The sequence below is a fragment of the Amblyomma americanum genome, chromosome 5 (assembly GCF_052857255.1).
Source record: "Amblyomma americanum isolate KBUSLIRL-KWMA chromosome 5, ASM5285725v1, whole genome shotgun sequence".
NCBI classification, from domain to species: Eukaryota; Metazoa; Arthropoda; class Arachnida; order Ixodida; family Ixodidae; genus Amblyomma; species Amblyomma americanum.
The window spans coordinates 199818272-199838198 of NC_135501.1; the positions used below are offsets into that span (position 1 = coordinate 199818272).

Consider the following 19927-nt stretch of genomic DNA (forward strand, 5'->3'; position numbering starts at 1 on the left):
GCCAGCAATAGCGTGCCTCAGGCCTTCTACATGCATTAGGTGGCCTCTTTCTGGGTTGCTTGAAAAAATAGGTAATTTCTTTTGAGCATTATGATTTCGGGGACGAGTAATTATATATAAAGGTCCCTATCCTATGGTGAACTACTGCGTGTTGTACGAGTGCAACACTCAAGATGTTGTGAAATATAAAATATGCTGTGAATAAAATTCAAAGTTTTGATACGTGCGAGTCAAATGCCACTGGTATCAGCAGCGCTCGTACAGCGCGCTGCGGAAATCCAACGCTAGACGCGGTTTCTTTCGCACTGCTCGCACTTTCTGTGCTATGTAATGGCTTCTCACGCGAAAAGACTAAACGCATGCGATTTTTGTTCACCCCAAAGCGGAGTCAACATTGATGGGTGCCTGCTTACGACGTGCATACATTGCACAACTGAATCACAAAAGCATATGTTGCTCTCTCAAGATCGGAGGCATTGCGTCAGGAAATAATCGGTAGAGGAACACGAGAAAATAAGACAAAGAAGTCGCGAAAGAAAGTTAAGCGTCACGGCCTTAGGGCCCGTTGCCAAAACTCGCGCAACGTCCGCGTTTCAACGCGCACCGACGCGAGCGCCTCAATAAACGCTGGCGCGAAAAATGCACAAAAACAAACTGCAAAGGAACGACGACGCTACAGTTGGTGGCGGGCCCTGGTGAGCGTCTTGCGCAGTTCGAAAATGGCGTCGTCCAGCAATGGAGGTAAATTTGTAAGCTCCTCGCTTTGACGACAGCGTTCGTGTTTGCATTTTGTCGGACCTTTAACATTTTCACTTGTTCATTGCTACTGAGGTATCACTGCATTCAACTGTACTGCAGCGAGCCTTCAGCGAAGGGCTCATGATGAGGTGGCTGTTGACGGGGGCAAGGGAGGGCTGTACGGAACAGTAGCGTTTGCCGGGTGTATGAATTGGGTGGAATCTCCGGCTGGCGACCGAATATACTAGTCGTGCGAAGCATAAGAGGGACAGCAACCGATTATGATTACTTTCCTTGTTTTCAGATGACTTGGAAAAGGCCCTCGTGAGCGAAGAACAGCTGGATGGACGGCTGTCCCCGGAGCTATGGCCCGAACGCAGTGAGTTGCTCACCGTGCATGTGACGTAGTCGACAGAATAAGGGTGGTTATGAGGTGCAGCTGGCTTTCTGCAGAAACTGCTGTGTTGCGGGCAAATTGCGAATTCTGCTACCCATGTACAAGCTTTTCTTTGTTCTCATGTTCTCCTACAGTACCGGGAGTTATGGAATTCGCGGCCCTTCTTTCGGTGAGCGACCTTTTATGTACTCTACCTCTTTATTTTTCACCTTAGCAATTTTAGGACTGTGAGTTGTGCGTTGCTTGTGTGTGGGGAACTGCTAACTGTGTTATGCCTTGGATACCAGCGCTGTATACTAGTTTGTCGCTAGAAAGGAGGTGCTTAGCGCATGGGCAAATGGGCGTTCAGCATATGTTACAGTGGCAAGGCTCTTATGCGGTTAGCTAGCATTTTTTAATAGACTGTATCTGACAACCAAAGAAAGAAATGGCAGCTATTTTATACTTTAATGAAAAAATCGTCGTGTCCGCATTGCTTTTTGTGAGCGTGTGTGATTGCATCACACCAGTGGCTTCTACAATGAACGGTGACAGCAGGAAAATTTTGCTGGAGTCGTACAAGACCCGTGAGCCTATATATAGAGCTCTGCCTGACCTGTGGCAAGAGCTTCACATTACGCGTTTTACAGCATTTGGAGTACTTACAGCTTAGACTTGCATTTGGTTTTCTACAAGCGCACTGGGATTACGCGTCTATGTGATTTCCAGCTCTGGCATGTCACTCGAGGATTAATGAGTCTGTCTGGCAGCCGTGTGGTTTTGCATTCAGTCCAGCTTGCCAGTTAGAGATGTACGAGAGTTATTACTTCTGAAAACCTCATATTTGCTGAATGTTTATGGTTTATGGGGGTTTAATGTCCCAAAGCAACTCAGGCTATGAGGGATGCCGTAGTGAAGGGCTCTGGAAATTTCGACCACCTGGGGTTCTTTAACTTGCACTGCCATTGCACAGTACATGGGCCTCTCGAATTTCGCCTCTACTGAAATTCGACCGCCGCGGCCGGGATCGAACCCGCGTCTTTCGGGTCAGCGGCCGAGTGCCATAACCACTGAGCCACCGCAGCGGCAATTGCTGAATGTGTCGCTAGCTTTGTAGTGCCACTGATCCTTAACTGTAATTTCAAAAAACTTCACTCCTGCTCAAAATGATAGTGCTAAAAGGGGTGCAGTAAGGTGATACATCATAAGCAATGTTTTATAATATATTGAAGTTTTATTGTGGTGAATCATAGTTGAAGAGCCGTGACCTCTCTAAAGTCAGAGGGACTGCTCAAGAGGGCACATGCATTCTTATGTGTTAGGATCCTTGGTGGTATCATTTTCCGTGTGGCTGCATTGGTTTTGCACCTTTATACGTGGCAGCCAGTCTCTTTGTTTATGATGAATGGTTATTGTTTTTCTTCTCACGGGGGAAGCCTCCACCAAATAATACTACAAGTACAAAGCCAAAGTGGGCTCTGGATGAAGACGGCCTAGTCATGCTGCAAGGTGAGCTGCTCCATAAGGCTTTGATAAGTGACTGACTAAACACGCAAGGTTGGTTCTTGATTATTCGAACTCTAATTGGATGCAGAAATGAGTCAAATTATGCAGAGTTAACTGGAGAAAGCTTAAGCCTTATTCAGTGACTTGGGTTCGGGTTGTGTAGTTAGGTAGGCAGCTGGATGTGGCATTAGAGTTTGGATTGGTGTAGTAGTCGCCCAGAATATGGGTTATGTGGCCCATGCTATGTAGATTTAGTGCGGTGTGGACTGCAAACAGTAGAGACATTTCGCTGAGTGTTTTTACTGCCAGCAGAGCTGAGAGGACTAGCGGATACACCAGTGGAGCGTTGCGCGAGAAAAGATAGAGAATAAGCATTTGTAAGAGTTTAGCTCAGCGGATCCGTCACCCGCCCGAGCGGATAAGGGCGTGCTCTCCTTCCCTATCTAGTGGTCAAAATTCGAGGTTCTGTAAAATGGATATGTCTCACTCTTGCTTTTATTATGCTATAACTGCTAAATAAATGTAATTCCTAAATATCTTCCTGCGCTGTATAGCATCTGCAAGGCTTCTTGGCTCCCAAGTGGGCCTGCACCGTGGTCGTAACCGAAAAGACGATATTGCCGGCGTTCATGCTGGCAGCTGCCATCTTGGATATCCCAGACCCGCCCGTGCGCGGCACTTCTCAGTGGGCTTCCCAACAGGCATAAAAATGGCTCCCTAAACCTGCTGGCCGCCTCAGCGCTCTGCGCATGCACAGTGGCGTCTCCGCTCAGCTCCACTGGCCATAAAAACGCTCAGCTAAAGCTATCCAGTGAAGCGGCCCAGCTCTCCAAAGAAGGGGGGAGGATTTTGGGGCGAGAGAAGACAATTCACAATACTGAGGGAGGCAGTTTTTTTGGCGATTGGGGTACACTGGGTTGGAAGCAACGTGTATATATAATCAATCAGTCAGTCAAAATACTTGCGAATCATCTGGGCCTTCTCGGCTAGACTTGGGCCCATGCAAGAAATGCAAAAATAATTATTGCGAGACAACTGAGTATTATACATCAAATTTATATACAACAGTTATGGGGTAGTTATACGCAACAAAAAGCGAAATACTAAAGAAATTATAAAATATTAACAACAAGAAAAAAATAGTATGCATGCAAGAAAAAATGGCTGTGGTTTAGCTCTTGTTAAACCTGGAGTGACGCGATAGCTACATCTGGTCGAGTGGAACTCGCTCAGTCGAATTGCAAAGTCAGTCTTTCGCCGCTCCGTTTTGCTGGGCGTTCCTTCTTCGTCTTTGTCCCACTTGTCACGGCACATGCGCACAGTTGTTGGAGCAGTTGCACGCCACGTTGCTGGTAGCAGCAGCTGCTCCACACCACGTGACCAACGGCGCCGCCATGGAGGTCAAGTGGTGCCACGCTGAAGGGTTGTAGAGGTGGCGTAGTGTAGCTGTCGCTGCGAAAAAAATTTTTATTATGTAGTTGAATATTGGTCACTTCGGAAAATTTTTTTATTTCAGTGATTGAAGACTGATCTATTTTTAATATCCCTGTTACACGGGCACTTTCGATCCTATATGAGCTTAAATCTGCATCGAGGATTTCGAGCATGATTGAAGCATCCAGTACTACTCGGGCGTTTTCAATGCTCATTGAGAAGTTGCCCTCACGTACGCAGGGTGGTGCTAACTGTTACGCCCAGATCCGTAGCATGCTGTGTCTGTTTACGCAGTGCAACCAAGGCCTGTGGTCTCGGTACGAAAGTGCGGGATGACGACTGCGATCCATCTAACTTCCTTTTCTTCACCGACACTTTTGTCAGCTTGTGCGACAAGACGCAGCGGAAGCAGTCTCATCGTCAATTCGCTAACATGTGGACGCTAGCTTCATTTGCACTGGTGGTAGACCCTGGTGTTGAGATTATTTATAAAGCTGCCTTTGTATAGCAGGCATGGCACATTAAAAAAGGTCTATCATACGTTTTAATTAGTGTATACTTTAAAAATTTTTATTTCACTTTATTAACTTGCCTTCACTTTTTACAGTTTAGTGAGAGCGAGAGAGTGTGAACGCTCGCTTTGGAGAGCCGTGATCGTGCCAAGCAGGATAGGGCATGGATCGGGCTCGGTTGTGCTTGAGAATGGCCGTGTGACAACCTCTGATCTGCATTGAATTCGGCGAGCATTGACTCAGTGCGGATCGAATGTGCTCGTGCGACAGGGGTATAAGTTAGCAGGTAGTCGGTTCCAAATTGTAGCAGTGGCACAGGCAATAGTTCTTTTACCGTACACATTGTTAACTACTGGAAGGTTAAAAACAACTGAAAAAAATTTCTAGTTGGCCGAGATGGATAAACGAAAACAGATGATGGTAGTGAGATGTTATAGTTAGTATCTGTATAACCACACAAGCTAGTTTAAAATCCCGCATAGCAAAGTGTAATGTCTAGATCACGAAAGAGTGGAGCGGGTATGTTGTCAGGGTAGGTGCCAGATACCTGGCTGCATTGGCGATTGCGCATGTGGTCGCTGTGGAGGTTGCATGGCAGGGATTTGGTTTGTACTTGTGAGTTCATTATGAGCGAGGGTGTGGGACAGGAACACAGAGCAGGTGGTAGAGTGGTTGGTGTACCGTAAAATGTTGAGCAAGCACCCACCTCAAATTTAGAACAGGCACATAGTAGAGTGAGCTCTTCCTTGGTTCGATGACCGATCATTAAATTAAAGATGGTGGGGGGGGGGGGCACCACAGAAAAAGCCATAGGAAAAATTTACCAGACATGAAAACCAGGTGATTGTTGCAAAAGTAGTGCTTACTAGGAGTCGCACTCACGCTTTTGCTTTAGGTCAATTTTAAATTTCCGACTTGTGTGGCTTACATTCTTTCTATGCTCTCAATGCCACTGCACAACCTGCACTTTCCTACTAAAAGTATACAAGTGCATTGTCAAAAGGTGAAAGAGTTCGCAAAAACCACATTGCAGATCTATGATGTGACTGAATCTGATTGATCGACAATCGTGAAAGAAACACGAAAGAACCAATGAATGCGTACGGAGAGAAAGTAAAGCGACAGATAACGCGCCCATGTGATCGGAGACGCTCCGTCAGCACCACTGTGTTATGCTTACAATTCATTGGCTCCTCCCTTTGCTATGCTGCTTTCATCATGTTCACAGAGTTCCTAGATCTTTCTAGTTCTTTTGACCCTCTCAAGCTTTTCTATGGAAACTGCTTGACCTTGAGCTTCGGCGTATCACCTGAATGATCTCGCTGCCCTGTTAACACCCCTGCATGATAAGTGTCGCAGAGGCGCCGAACAATGGACGCTTGATGTGTCTTTACCATGCTTTTTAACTTTTCCTGGACATGATTACATGGGTGCTTGCTCAGTTTTCAAGGAAAATTCAAAATCTCAAGGAAAAGGCGGTGGGTGCTTGTTCAAGCATGGGCGGATCGGATGCTCATTATTTTGCTGTAGTTCTCTGAATCTCTAATTGCAGATTGAAATGTTGTGGCATCACATTGTATAACTAATGAGGGAGTAGTTGCTGCATTGACCGAAGCTGTACAGCGGCAAAAAAAAGCTCTACAGCTGTACAGTGCACTTAGAGGCTACTGCAATCCAGGTTCCGGCGGTAGACCGGCGCGAGGCGCACCTGTCGTGCAAGCAAACCGGGGACAAGATTTCCAGGCTGTTCTTAATATTGCAGTTCTGGGGACGTGGCTAGACAACAGCCACTTGCTCATGTGTATTACATCACCGCTTCTGCACATTAGTTGTTAGCCAACCGCGTGCGACTCAGTACACAAGTTAACTTCTTGCCTGCTTGTCGGGAGCAGAGATATACTTTCTCAGTCAGTGCTTGACCGTAGCTGTTGATGTATAAGACACTGAACTGGCTACTCCGGTGTGGTACAGCATTGGTGTGTAGCAGCGTAAGAATTCCATTGTATTTATATTGCCAGGAACACTTGTTCATTCCAATAGCAGTAAATCGCTATCTTACCATAATGTGACACCATTTGGAGTGGGTCGCTCCTTACAATGTTTTTGCAGACTATAGCTCTACCAGAAAGTACAAACAGCCAAGCCAGCCTCACCATCGCTGTTTCTCTAACACCACAATGCTGCATATCCCGATTTCCTTGCTCTGGCCATTGGTCAGAGGGGTCATCATCTTTTGTGTGTACTGTACATTTGGAAATTATTCACTTGTTGGAAATTTTCTCTGCATAGGGAAGCTCTAAAGGAAGCTGGCTAACATCTAACTGAAGCTTTGTGCTCTAAACATGTTTACATATGCAGCTTTAAGCATTTCAGTATCGGGCAAAGCAGTATCTTGTAAATTTACTTTCTTCTATACCCTTCATTGCTTTAAAGCCTGAGTTTGGCATGTATGTGTACTGGTCATTCAGCAGAATTTGATTTACTTTTTAAATGGAATAAGTTTTATGTTGCTGGTGCGGCAGTTCTTGAAGGAGCTACTGCGTTATATAGGACAGCCACAAGTTTTTGCTTATCTGACTTTGTGTGTATTGTGGAAGAGACATGACAAATATGTGGATATAGCAGTAGCAGCGTTTGCTATGGAAATGGATAATTGCGTTATGTCCAGAAGAAGTAGAGAGAACACAGCTTGTCTATTCTGTGGTGTTTGGACCACCTTATACCCCTGTCACACTAGCAAATTTATGTCATGGCATTAGCCTCTAGCCAGATGGCATCGCATCTCATTTTATTAATCGGCTGCTGCACGGGAATGTTTAATGGCATTAGGTTCGAATGAATTTAGGGAACTAATTTGCATTCAATCTTAGACTTAATGTATACTCTGGACACCAGATACGCTATAGAAACAAGCAACATGAAAAAATCGTGTGCGTACAGCCAGAGTTAGTGTTAGTTATTGAGTTCTGCTAAAAAATATTAAGTTGGGTGTGTTACTATTTGCACTGGAGACTGTTGTAGATAGCTATTACTGCCGGCCTCATCAGTGGTCAGTGGCAATGTACGAACGTGAAACACGGGCCTTCCCGTGACCGTTCAGTGTATCGGGTCCCATGTTTCTTGTTGGCTGGCGTTCCACTTGCGTTTAGCTCAGAAGCACTGAAAGATGTAATTGAGCGGATCACCTTTTGAATGTAAATTCCACACTCCGCGCGTCTCTGCGCTTTGCCATGTCAGCCGTATTGTTTGTTTACATTTATCGGATTTGCGGTTGACTTCATACTTGGCTTTGTTTTTGGTTAAAGTACTGCACCAAAGCTGGCAATCATATTTTAAGCCGGTAATGTTGCAGAGAAATGTTTTCTGAAACACTACACATCCATTTCAAACAGCTTTTATGCAAACTGATGTCCCTTAATTGTACTAATTCTTTTTTTTTTTTTGCTGATTGTCATTGCTATCATTTGCAAATAACATTATTTTTTACTGTGTAGCACCGAAAAAGACTGAATGATATCTGATGCATCGAATGCCATTCAATCCAAACGACAAATCTTCCAGTGTGACAGGGGTGTTATTTATGTCTCTCTGCCCTCCTCACGTACAAATGAGTGTTGTTAGATGTGACAGCAAAAGATTTATGGAGCACCATGCTCTGAAAAAGGCAGATTTTTTTAACCCTGAGCATCCAACCTGGAATTTAGAGGAAAAGTCCATGTACATTGCAGCTCTCAATTCCTGTATTTAGGCATTGACTAAATTTAGAGTTAAATTTTTTTCTCTCTAGTGCTCGGTGGCTACCTGTTTATTGGTAAATACAAACTCTAGTTGAATAGAAATCTATTTAGAATGAAACTCAGACGTGCATGTTAAAACCATGGGTGCACAGGTTTGCAGATGCGGTGTTTAAGCAGCCACATTTCTGGGTTTCTCACATGGTAAGAGCCCAAGGGTAGGTTAGCTAGGGTTAATGTCCAGTAATGTTGCAAGGTGTCCTTTTCATTGGGCCTGCTGTAGAGCATGTTAAAACAGAGCATACTCGCGTTTAGTGTTGGAACACATTCATCATCTGCCTAGGGGTGAGGTGTAACTGGCTGCCTTATTTGTGGGGCAGTGCCATAAGCCACGTTTTTTTTCCCTTAGAGCCTGTGTGCTGAAAACACTAATAATTTGTACAGTTGTCCATAAAAGGCTATCAAGTTTTATTCATCAGCAATGCAAACCCTAGCATTCTGTTTACATGTGTACCAATTTGTAGCCGTGCCACCAAGGTACCGATTATGCTTTCGTTTGATTGGCTTTCAGTTTTTACCGTTTGCAGTTGAGCAAAAATTAGGAATAACATGAATTGTCTGTTTTCTTTTTTGTGCAAACACAACTTTTAGAGAACCTACATATGCTCAGTAGTGGCCATTTACAAGGTTTTTAAGAATGTCTGTCAGGTACGGGATCACTGGAATCATAAAATTACTTTTAACCATAGGGCACTAGTATTTCACCAGATGAGTACAGCTAGATCACTGGGAATTGGGTGACATAGGGTACTGTCAACTTGCTTGCAGAGCTTGGCAGCCTTACTGCTGCAGCCTTGCTCGAGAAAGTGAAGGACCTTCAGAACTTGGCGTACAAACTGGGCATTGAGGAATGTAAGTAGTTTTATTTATCAGCACCACCCTTAGCCTTGCTGTTGATGAGCTGATGCATGCCAATTACACAAGGCGTCGCTTGCCAAAAGAGATCGTGCAAAGAAGGGTGTAGAACTGTTATGTTGCATCCTCTACACTGTAGCATTACAGCTTCTGCCCTGTGGTTTTGCATGTGGATTCTTTGGTGCATATAGGAGGCAAGAATTCTGCATCAAGAGCAGTGCTTACCATGTCGATGCTTTGAGTGTTGTTCAGTTTGTTTGGAAAGTGCATGCTGCAATTCCTGCGTACAAGCAGGCAAGAGTCTACAGGACTGATTCAGAAATTTACTTACATAGGACCACTCCCACATGCTTTGGTTAGGAGCATTGTTTCTTGATTTGACAGTTCCTGTGAACCTGTTGAAGTGGAAAATGCATCAGTGCAGCATGGGAAAGCATGTCATTAAAAAAAGCCAGTGTTATTGAAATGAACTGAATTGATTTAGCCTACTAGAAGGTTGTCAGTCTGTTTTCCTCACTTGGGTTCATAAACGTTTAGCAGCCACACGGTAAACTCACACAATTTCTGCTCTTATGCGAAAGCAATTTTACAAATTCAGTAGCCCCATATATGGTAATTCATTATGATTATACATGATGATCCGTGGTGTTCTGACAGGTCTCCCTGCCAAATAGGGAGCAAATGTGGCCAAAGCATGTGCGGTGACGGTACCCGTGACCTGTTCTTTTGCTTTGAAACCCATAGGGGTGGTGAGGCCGCATACTTTAGCATGTTCCTCTTTCTGTTGCGACATGGAAGTGCAGGACGCATAATGTTCCCCTAGATGTCGCAAGGTAGAGGCCATAAACTGCGTTCTTACTGACAGACATTGGGTTGAGTGTTGCTAAGCGATTTTTACTTGTAACAGTTGCTATGGAGAGGTTGTGAGCGTTGGATGGACTTTGGGCTTTCACTGTGTAGCTTTGTTTGCCATAGTTGTGGAATCTTGTTTACATAGCCTATAGTGAGGAACGCAGACATACCGTGCTATGCACATAACATTCAGTGATGCAGAGTAGGAAGTACTGAGCTGGTTTTTTTGCAGCCAGTTGCAAATTCACATATTCAATTCAACATGTAGGCAGACTAATTGGTCAGTGTAGTGCAGGAATTCGGCATGTGCATGTACCATCTGCCGTGAATATCCAGCACAGATGAGAATGGGCACAGTATTGTGTGGGTGATGCCATACTCACTGTTACTGCCAGGTTAAAGGTGGTTAGGAATTATTGTGGTATAATAGAGAGAGACGGGCTAGTTCGTGACTATTAGTAGAGTGCATCTTGAAACCGCGCAAAAAAGACAAGGGACGAGGAAGAAACCAACAGGGCAGAGCGTGGAACTTCAACTGGTTTATTACAACAGTGCGTCACATTTATACAATCATCGTAATCACGTGGTAACATGACAAACGATCATCACGTAACACTTGTACGCAGGCGTGTACGAGACATCATGCAATCTAGATATGAATACTCTTTATCGGACAGGTTAACCGAGGTTTTGCTGACACACGAGCCGGATTTCTTCTTGATCCAGTAGGCTTCATACACTTCTCTGCTTAGTTTAGACGCGAACTTTTTGAGGATAGTGGTACCGCGGAACCAAGGCGTGCAACCACGGCAGTGGCGACAATGGTCGGCCGGACCAGGAATTGGCTTCCCTCTATCTTGGCCTCAGTTAAATTCTGTGTCTGTTGACACAACGGACTGTGCAGGCATGGCTGATGCGAGTCCAAGTATGCATGTATCTAATGCAACCAGCTGCGAATGTCGTTTGCACCAATAAGGTCAACAAAAGTTGGTGCCATTTGTTTCTGTAACCTCATTTTTGGGCTTAAAAATTTTTTTTGGCAGTAATCACCTCATTTAGCAATTCCACTCTGCACCAGGAAACGACTTTCAGTATTTCTTGAAAATGAGAGCCGTAAAGTCTGTCATACTTATACCACAGTAATGAAGGATTTTTTTCTATAGTGGAAACAGGGTGAGAAAATTTTGTAACTTGTTTACTGTATGGTACGCTTTGAGAACTTGGGAAACAAGCAACATTCATGCATTGTTAAGGGAACAGCTGAGCAAGAACATTGACATAGGGATGTGTAGGAACTGTGTTGGCATACTCACTTCACTGCTTTTCGTTTTCTTTTTCAGCTCGGGAAATGACAAGGGGCCGTTTCTTGGATATTCTTCGCAAGGACAAAGACGTCCGGCGAAAGTGAAAATAACTTCTTTGTTTTGCTGTTCTGGACATCACATAGTGTGCGAAATGTGGGCAGGGGAAAGAAACAGCAATTTTGATGCAAACTGGGGATGATGAGCTTTCTCAAGTGACGCTTTTTTGTTTTTTGTGATGAGTACATCTGTCAAGAGCAGATCTTTGCCAGTTTGAATGTTTAGATGATCATGTGTATTAGTTAGCCCTTCATGAGTGCAAACACTATATGGTCTTCTGTGCAATACTGCCACTGCAGTACATAGACAGTTGTGCACATTTGAGGTGTGCAGTGTAGATGGGAAGGGATAATTATCCATGTAAATGCTACTGAAGAAAAAGTTGTAAACTCAAGAGGTGCGAATTTAGTTATGTACTTTTGAATTTGCATATGTTAGTGAAAATGAGACTTTTGTAGCTGTAACCCATCATATGATTGGAATTGGCAATTAATAAAGATCAATGCTCCTGTGTTGTTCAGAATTATGGTGCACACTATAGCCAAAATATTTACTGCACATTACTGTGTAGAAAATCTTCTGACACCACATCTGCATTTTTTAAGTACTACTGCACTTCTTAAACACTCCAAGAAAATGCTGTTTCCTTGTCTAAGAACTGCTTCGAACTAACAGCCGTTGATCATCGCAGTGCTACTTCCTGTGAAAATGTGTGTACTTTCTCTGGTCAGCTCTGTATGTGATGTGCGCCTCTGTTGCCACTTGTGTGCCTGCAGTGCTTCATGGCATTAGGACTTCAAAAGAAAGGTGCTACAGATGACCACATGTTGGAAAAACACACTTATGGTTGTCTTTAGAGCATTTTTCTTGCCTTGTACTAACATGAACCAACTTTCCCAACAGCAAGTTCTCTTAGCATTATGGCCTGAGCTATCACTGCTTCATTAAACCCCAAATACTACTACCACTCTACAAATATTAGTACAGAACTCGTCATTTAAGCTTTATTCATTAGCCTGCTGTTCACAGGAACCATCTTCATTCACATAGGCCTTCCATCACAAGAGATTCAATTCCTTGGATCTATGACACTACATTGAGGACTGTCCCATTGCTTGCACCAGAAGTTAATCCCTTTGTCAAAGTGTCTGTTCCATACAGACTTGCATCAAACCCAAGTCTACTTGCCAAATCCTATTGCACAATTTATTCAAGGCTGGTTGATGCTGTGTGAGGTATCTAGTGTTGTGGTGGGACCAGGCATGTTTCCAAAGTGAGTCTCGGCGACAGGAACGTGCCTTATTTCTGCAGCGAAGAGCTCTTGGACATTTCTGCCATCTGTGCCGAACTTTGGGGCGATGAAGAGCTGCGCCAGGCAGTCGGCGAGGAGGTTGAGAAGTGCGGCCAAGGCGATGCCGACCCTGAGCAGGGCCGTGTCCCTGTCCCTCGGCCACCGGGGCAGGCCCAGAGCGAGCGAGGCCGAGGTGGCCCAGGGGAGCATGAGGACCGTGGTGACGGCGAGGGGCAGGGTGCAAGCTGCGATCACGGGCCCGAGCCTGGTGCCACCTCGAAATGTGGCCAGCTGTAGCGCCAGCAGCGGCAGCTGGTAAGAGGCTAGCAGGAACAGTACGCTGGCATCTAGCCGCCGCTGCAGGCGCTCCGAGAGGCGCGCGTACCAAGCTCTGCAGTTGAGGAAGATGGGCAGTGGAGGCTTATACAAAAGGGCTAACCGATAGGCAAGGAAAATAGTTGATGTAAGGAACGGTTAGGCTTTTTACACCATATTTCGCGTATATTCTAAAGGAGTGTCCATATTTTAAAGTGTCCTTAGTCTGAAAATTCTATTTAACCGCCCCTTTCTCCCAGACAATCTTGGCTTGCCTGAGGTACACTCTAAACAGAAAGGAGTAAGGTGGGCGTAAGCTTTGCGCTAGAGAACAGCTTTCTCTCTCTTTACTTCCATATAGGCTTATTCGTGTTTATAGAGGGTAGGGTGCCTCGATACAGTGGAAGCTGCGTCGAGGCACACTAGCCAGGGGACAAACGTGGCGCCCTGCGGTATTGGGCACTCAGTTCAATGCCCGCACGTACATGTCTTCATCGTAACCATGTGTAGCCAAGTCTGCGCTGTCTCGTCACCCCCTCCTCCCCTTAACGGACGCCTTTTCGTGACCTGTTCGCGTCCCTTGAAACTTGATAATGAAGTTGAAATGAACCGAAGTGACATTCAAAATAGGTCCATAAGGCCGAACTGGGGCACGTGCTACCCACATGCTTCCCGCATGCTGCTGCCACCTTCCATTACCACTGTGCTTCCGGCTTTGTAAGTAGGAAGATTTATGCACACCTGCAGTGGAGCTGCCCAAGTATGGCGACTTGGGCAGCAAGCCAGCACAGCCCGTGCAACACGAACGCCGCCGCATCTTGTCTAGGAGGAGGACGGTCCTGAGAGCGTCCCGAAATCGCCAGGGCCAGCGTAGGCCCTCCGCATGCCACGGCCTCGAGGTAGACATACATGCGGTCAGTGAAGGTGGCGCGCTGCGCATACAGCACCAGCAGGGCGCACGCCTGCAGACACACGCTTGTCGCCACATAGTCAAGCGTCACACCTCGAGATCCAAGCACTCGACGAGCGGCCACTGCCATGCGAGGAACGTCCGCGATGGAGACGCAAGCCAGAGAAGCCCACGGGGCATTATCCACAACTATGCTGCCACCGTGCTTTCTCGCAGCTGCTAAGCCTAACGTGGCGCCTCCTGCACAGACGGCCTCGATGTCGAGTTGACTCAACACGGCGGCGGCCTTCCTGGCTGGCAAACCACCCAGCACAGACACGCAACCCCGCACCGAAGCCAGCAGTCCCGGAAAGTGCTTGCGTAGGACGACTAGTGTGTCGTAGCTCAGGGCGTAGTGGAGCCGGTCGACACGTCTGGCACCCTCTTCCTGCGGGTATGGCCAATGTGCGGATAGGTTCGGCGTTCGACCACAGTGAGAAAAGACTTAATCATTGCCGTTTACGTCTTTGAACTACATTTTTATGGGTTTTCCAGCTTACTGTACGTATTGTCCGTGACATCTAAAGCTGTGTATGGAGGTAAAGCTGCCTATTATGCGTATTTTGTTTAGTCTCGCTAGAGCATCACTGGTTCGCAGGAAGCGCGGTGTACGTGATAGACAATGATGTTCCCAGTCGTAACCAAAAATTCCCGTGTAGACTCCAAATCTCCATCAAGCCCCTTTTCCCCGCTGCAGCTTGAAAACTTCGCCAATTTAGAACAAGCGCGTCAAAATTTTGGTTCTTAAAATTCTCCGAAAGTCTAAAGGTTCCCTTTTCGACATATTTTACTCTTCAGATTCTCAAGAAAACATCACTGGTGTTGAATCGATGTTTATTGCACGGAATGCATGTACGCTCGACAGTGCGCTTCGACTGAAGTCTGGTACAGCTCAGTAATGAACCGACAGATGCTCCTCAAAAGAAAAACTTCAGTCAATGGCATCGACCGATTTTGTGATGGCGCTATTAAACCAACTAAGCCGTGGTAAAGCCCTTTTCTTGTGTCACACCTTGTGACGTCACGCTAGCAGGTCCAAGGGGATTAACCGCGACGTCATGACTATCGGCCGACGTCATTGGTTGGAGGACCTCCTTCGAAAGGCATTTGCGCTTGGTTCTCGAGTTTTATCTGGCTATAGACTGTTACGCATTATCGAAAAAAGACCGCACAATGGATTACGTTACTTTTTGTTCGGGCGTCTGCAGCTCGAACAGCGAGGGCATCTCGAGAGTGCGAACGTCGACGGCAGGATCGCCGAACGCGGTCTTGCGGGATGCAACGAGCAAGACTGGCTCATCGGGCAGCACGATGCCCGTCGCGCGGGCTACAGCGATGCAGCGGAAGACGTTCGCCTCGTCGACGACCACGGGCCGCAGACCAATGCACCTTAGTTCCTCGACTGCCCGGGCTGCCCTCGGATTCACGAGGGGCTCAAAGAAAAAAAGACCTTCGAAATTGATGTGTTCTTCTCCGCAATCTTCCGCCTGAAAGAGGCATAACGAAATTAGTGCATTACCTAGTTCAGTGTGCTGCACATGCAGCTGGTTGATGGTTGCGCTACGGAGCAGGGGTGTTGATGTAGGAAGTCTGTCTCTACGCGTAGCGGAAAAAAATGTAGATCAATGACAGTGATGGGGGGGCAGCAGAAATGCGTTAGCATTAGGCGCATTCTCTTTGCGTTGCTGATATGCTTGTGCCACCCGTCGCCACTAGTCGCTGCTTGTCGCCACCAATCACTTTTCCTTTCCCCTGGTAGAAAAGAGGGGATTTTCCTCTCCACTTTGTCACCTCTGGCTTCCCACTTTCTCTTCGTCTTCCCTTTCCCTTTTTACCGCGCGTCTCCTAAAGGAGTAACTTCGGCGGGCACCACGTTAGCGATGCGATCCAGACATGCCCTGTCTCTGGCTGCGCAGAAGTGTCGCTGATGCGAAAACGCACGGTAATACAAAATGTATGTCACTCTCAACAGCACAAATACGACACGTAGGTGACACCGCACGACAAATTTTGTGCAGCCATGCCGGTGTTTAGACAGGCCGCAGGATAGCTTGCGCTCCTGACAGACCCCGTGCGTCTCAAGGGAGGCGTAGCCTTCAGCTGAAGCGAAGTTTTAATCACGCATGCAGTTAATTACGTCTTGCAACGTTGTATCTGCTAAAGCACGTTAACGTTAATACTTAGCTAATTTAAAACGATATTGTGGAAGTCAAACCTAGCGCAATAAGCGTATAGCGTCACAGGCCGGGTACCGAAAGGTCCAATGGGACGCATGAAATGACTTCCTGTAAGGAGCATTGGCACCAGAATAAGTTTTGCGCTGTGGCACATCTCCGTTCTCTCCAACTATGAAACCTATACCGAAACAGTAAGTAAAACGTTAAAACAGATGCTTGGGCGAGTTGGTACGACATATTCCTGAAAAACAGCGCAAACTTAGTTTTCTGAGATCGGTACATGGCAAAAGTCTGTTGCAGTATTTCTTAAGATTTTAAACTCTCTGTCCTTAGACGACCCGTATCAGGTGAAAAATTCGCAGGACGTAATCCAATTTTTGGAAAAGCATAATAACAAAGGACTCTTAGCCTGCTCTTTTGATGTAAAAGACCTCTATTACTCACTGCTGCATGACGAACTCCTTTCATGCATGGAGGAATGTATTGACAAGCACGGCATCGTTGCATTCCAAAATGAAGCAGGCCTCTCCATAGGAGGGTTTTTAGAGCTACTAAAATTGTATTTAGAATCTACTTCCACCACCTGGAATGACGAGATTTTCTTACAAAATCAAGGCGTTTGCATTGGTTCTTGTATAGCGCCTGTACTCAGTGACCTGTACCTAGCAAAAAAGGACAGAATTCTCAAAGAACAGTTTAGAGGGCCCAAGGTGCTGCAATGTTTCCGTTATGTTGACGATTTTCTAGTCTTGTTAGATACCGACGTCCATGATTTCAATGCCGTATTCTCACAAACCCAAGGTATTTTTGAACAGTTGTTTTCCACTAAAATTGACTAGTGAAGAGCCTCAAAATCTGGCCATCAGATTTCTTGACCTAAAACTCGCTTTTGAGCAGAACCACAGTTTCTGGTCGTACGAACCGCGCAGTAATAAGCCTTGCTTCCTTACACTTCCTGTCACACAAAACTGGTAAAGCGTGCCGTAGCTATGTCTTGCTTCACCAGTGCTCTAAGTAAATCTTGCTTTCATTCAATACAAAACAGTTTCGACCACCAAACCCAACGTCTATTGAGGGCTGGGTATCCCAAACAACTGCCCGTCGCTATATCGGAATCTATCCTTCAAAGTTTGCTAGAAAAAGAAAAACCGGCTAATCCGTTAACAAGGAAAATAAGACTACTGTGGTTCCCTACATTCACCGTTTCGCACACCGGCTGAAAAAGATTGCAAGCGTGGAAATGTTAGTCGTCTTCTCGGCTCCCAATAAGCTAGTTAAGATTTGTAAAAAAGTTATTTCACCCTATGTCGAGAAAGAATGTACCATTAATCACGAGAACCGTTTCGTAGCTTGCCAAGAAGGTGTTGTGTATGCCATTCCACTAACATGGGGCAAACAATATATTGGCCAGACAGGCAGGTGCCTTAACGAACGCCTCAGAGAACACGTGTTATACACCGTGAAAGGGCATCTGGCCATTCATTGTAGAGATTGCGAAAAGAAGACCAAGGTGATAAGTAAGCACACGAATCAGCTAACCCATGAAATCATCGAAGCCGAAAAAATTGCCAGATGAGCAGATACATGTGACAGCAGCCCCTCATTGACAATTTCATGCAAAGAACTTGACTTTTTAACCACATGCAAGTGACATAGTGATGGCTTCCTCGGTGATGTGAATGAATTGAGTGTTGTGCTTCTTTTTGTTGTTTGGTGGCACCTATTTATTTCCCTGCTCCCAGCAATAAAATTTCAGTTGTAAGTCAGCGCCCGTCTGTTGTCTTCCTTCTGTCCGTGTTCAAGTTTGCGCTGTTTTTCAGGAGTAAGTAAAAAAAAACGATATTTACACTGTTGAGATGTATTGAGTTATTAGCAGTGAGATTATTTTGCCCTACGAAGCAAAATGATCATGATCATATGTTGGTACCATACCCCTTCGAGACAGCTTCGCCCAGCAACAGCAGCTACGCCGAAGCCACGTTCATGAAACGACGCTGCGACGGCGTCGGCGTTAGAAGGCGCCTTGTGAGGGCCCCGGCACAAAGGGAAGATGTCCGCCGGTCTGCCAACGTGAACGATCTCTTGATGGTTTCTGGTCCTGAAGTAGACCGTGGTCCACCCTCGGCCCGGGCACCGCGGCTGGCAATCAAGCACACGTAGTTTCCGGCACTCGCCCCTTTCGTGGATCAAGTCCTCCGGTCTTGCTTGTCGTTCTTTGGTGACAGGCAGTGTCTCTTCATGATGCATCGCTGGCTCTGGTAACAGTCCTGGTGTTTGGCATTCCGAAGGCATGGGTGTTAGGGAGGCACGTTGTTTGGGACACATGGGGCAGCTGCTAGCCATTCGTCCTGACAAGCGGCGAACAGCCCGCAAGCCAGCCAGTAGAACGGGACACGGAGAAATGTGACTGTTGGGCGCTCGTACTCGTACTTGTGGAACTTCTGGCAAGGGAACCTCCTGTTCAACGCTTGGGGTTTCACTGCAGCAAGTTTCGGTTGAAGTGGGAGGAGGCGTTTCATCGCCTTTGTCTCCCTCCCCATTTTCGACCCAAGGCGGCTCGTAGCTGCCAACTGGCATCACGACGCTAGAAGACACAATGTCTTGCGGGTCCCTCGTTTTCCTCAAGTCCTGATCAAGGCGCTGGGTGCTCCAGAAAGGGTTCACGTAAGGGGCCAACCTCAGCTGAGGGCCTGGCGGTTCAGGGGGTGTGTCCAAGGCGTAATGCATTCCGTCGCCTTCCTTACAATGTCCGGAACCCGCACTCGCGAACACTGCCACCTCTTGCGGATGTCCCATTGCTTCGCTTCCGTCGTGCCAGAGCGCTGCGCCCACCGCCGCCGCTGCCCAGCGAAGCGGGTGTCCTCTTGGCAAGTGAACCAGCCCGCGCTCTACAACGGGCGCGAACCCGTGGCACCCTGATGGAAGAACCCCGGCCAACTTCTCTTCGCTGTCGCACAAAGCGCCCGTACAGTCGATTGCAACGGAGGTCGTCTGCCCCCAGCGAGACACCGGCACGATTGCGCCTGGTGCGCTTTTGGCGCCCGCCGAAGCAAGTTCCGATGCCGCCATCTCCTCCAGAAGCCAGTTGGTTAGCAGCGCTCGAGGCGGGAACAGCAGCAAATGAACGCTGAGCGCTCGCAGCAGGACTTCGTCCCAGGTGAAGCGGTCCCGGCCCAGCCAGAATAGTAGCGAGAGCAGGAACGCGACGGCCGCGACCGCCCACTGAGCCGGACCGAGCTCCTCTTGGTCCTGGACGGACTGGGCGTCGGGTCTTGAGAGCAGCATGATGCTCTCTGTAGCCGCGCCCGTCCTCAGGACAACGGTGCGAAGCTCTCCTCGCGAGCACACTATTCTTGAAGGGCGAAGAATGACGCTGGTCCGGTGTTTGTAAGCGCAGAAGAGCTCGCTCTCCGGCTGTCTTAACGGCCATCTGGCGGCCATGCGAGGGAGCGCCACGTCGCCTTGGTCAACGATGCAGTCGCCGCTTAACAAGACTACATCGCAGGGCACTCTGTCTCCCTGCTTAAGTGAAATAACGTCACCGGGGACTAACAAACTCGACTGCAGTTCCTCGGCAGCAGGTAGCGCCAGTGTAGCGGGCGGATACGAAACGCAGGCTCTAATACGAGTTGCGAAGCTTCTGAACGATTTCAGAATCCATAGGACGGCTACAACGATGGCAGCGACGCCAGCGGTGAGGTAGTGACTACGCAGAAGCCACAGGAAGGCTCCTATGGCTAGCCATCGCGTTCTCGGGATCCGGGAGT

General features: G+C 47.0%; 2 protein-coding genes across 2 annotated transcripts; one reads left to right on the plus strand and one right to left on the minus strand.

Moving 5' to 3' along the window:
* Positions 1-850: 850 nt before the first annotated feature.
* On the plus strand, positions 851-11951 carry LOC144133399 (protein lin-52 homolog). Its single transcript, XM_077666482.1, has 6 exons — positions 851-916; positions 1043-1117; positions 1270-1304; positions 2551-2623; positions 9129-9212; positions 11408-11951. The coding sequence occupies exons 1-6, from the start codon at positions 880-882 to the stop codon at positions 11473-11475; spliced, it is 372 nt and encodes a 123-aa protein (XP_077522608.1). The 5' UTR covers positions 851-879; the 3' UTR covers positions 11476-11951.
* A 687-nt stretch (positions 11952-12638) lies between these two features.
* LOC144134517 (uncharacterized) lies at positions 12639-19680 on the minus strand. Its single transcript, XM_077667426.1, has 4 exons — positions 18093-19680; positions 15171-15470; positions 13776-14371; positions 12639-13110 (listed from the first exon to the last, which is right to left on the minus strand). The coding sequence occupies exons 1-4, from the start codon at positions 19599-19601 to the stop codon at positions 12639-12641; spliced, it is 2877 nt and encodes a 958-aa protein (XP_077523552.1). The 5' UTR covers positions 19602-19680.
* Positions 19681-19927: the final 247 nt, after the last annotated feature.

Coding starts and splice junctions, on each gene's coding strand:
- LOC144133399 (XM_077666482.1), top strand. CDS start 880: ATGATGAGGTGGCTGTTGACGGGGGCAAGGGAGGGCT. Junction 917..1,042: donor GACGGGGGCAAGGGAGGGCT/GTACGGAACAGT, acceptor CCTTGTTTTCAG/ATGACTTGGAAAAGGCCCTC. Junction 9,213..11,407: donor CAAACTGGGCATTGAGGAAT/GTAAGTAGTTTT, acceptor TTTCTTTTTCAG/CTCGGGAAATGACAAGGGGC.
- LOC144134517 (XM_077667426.1), bottom strand. CDS start 19,601: ATGGCCGCCAGATGGCCGTTAAGACAGCCGGAGAGCGAGCTCTTCTGC. Junction 15,471..18,092: donor GGCGAAGCTGTCTCGAAGGG/GTATGGTACCAA, acceptor TGCCTCTTTCAG/GCGGAAGATTGCGGAGAAGA. Junction 13,111..13,775: donor CTTGGGCAGCTCCACTGCAG/GTGTGCATAAAT, acceptor CCTCAACTGCAG/AGCTTGGTACGCGCGCCTCT.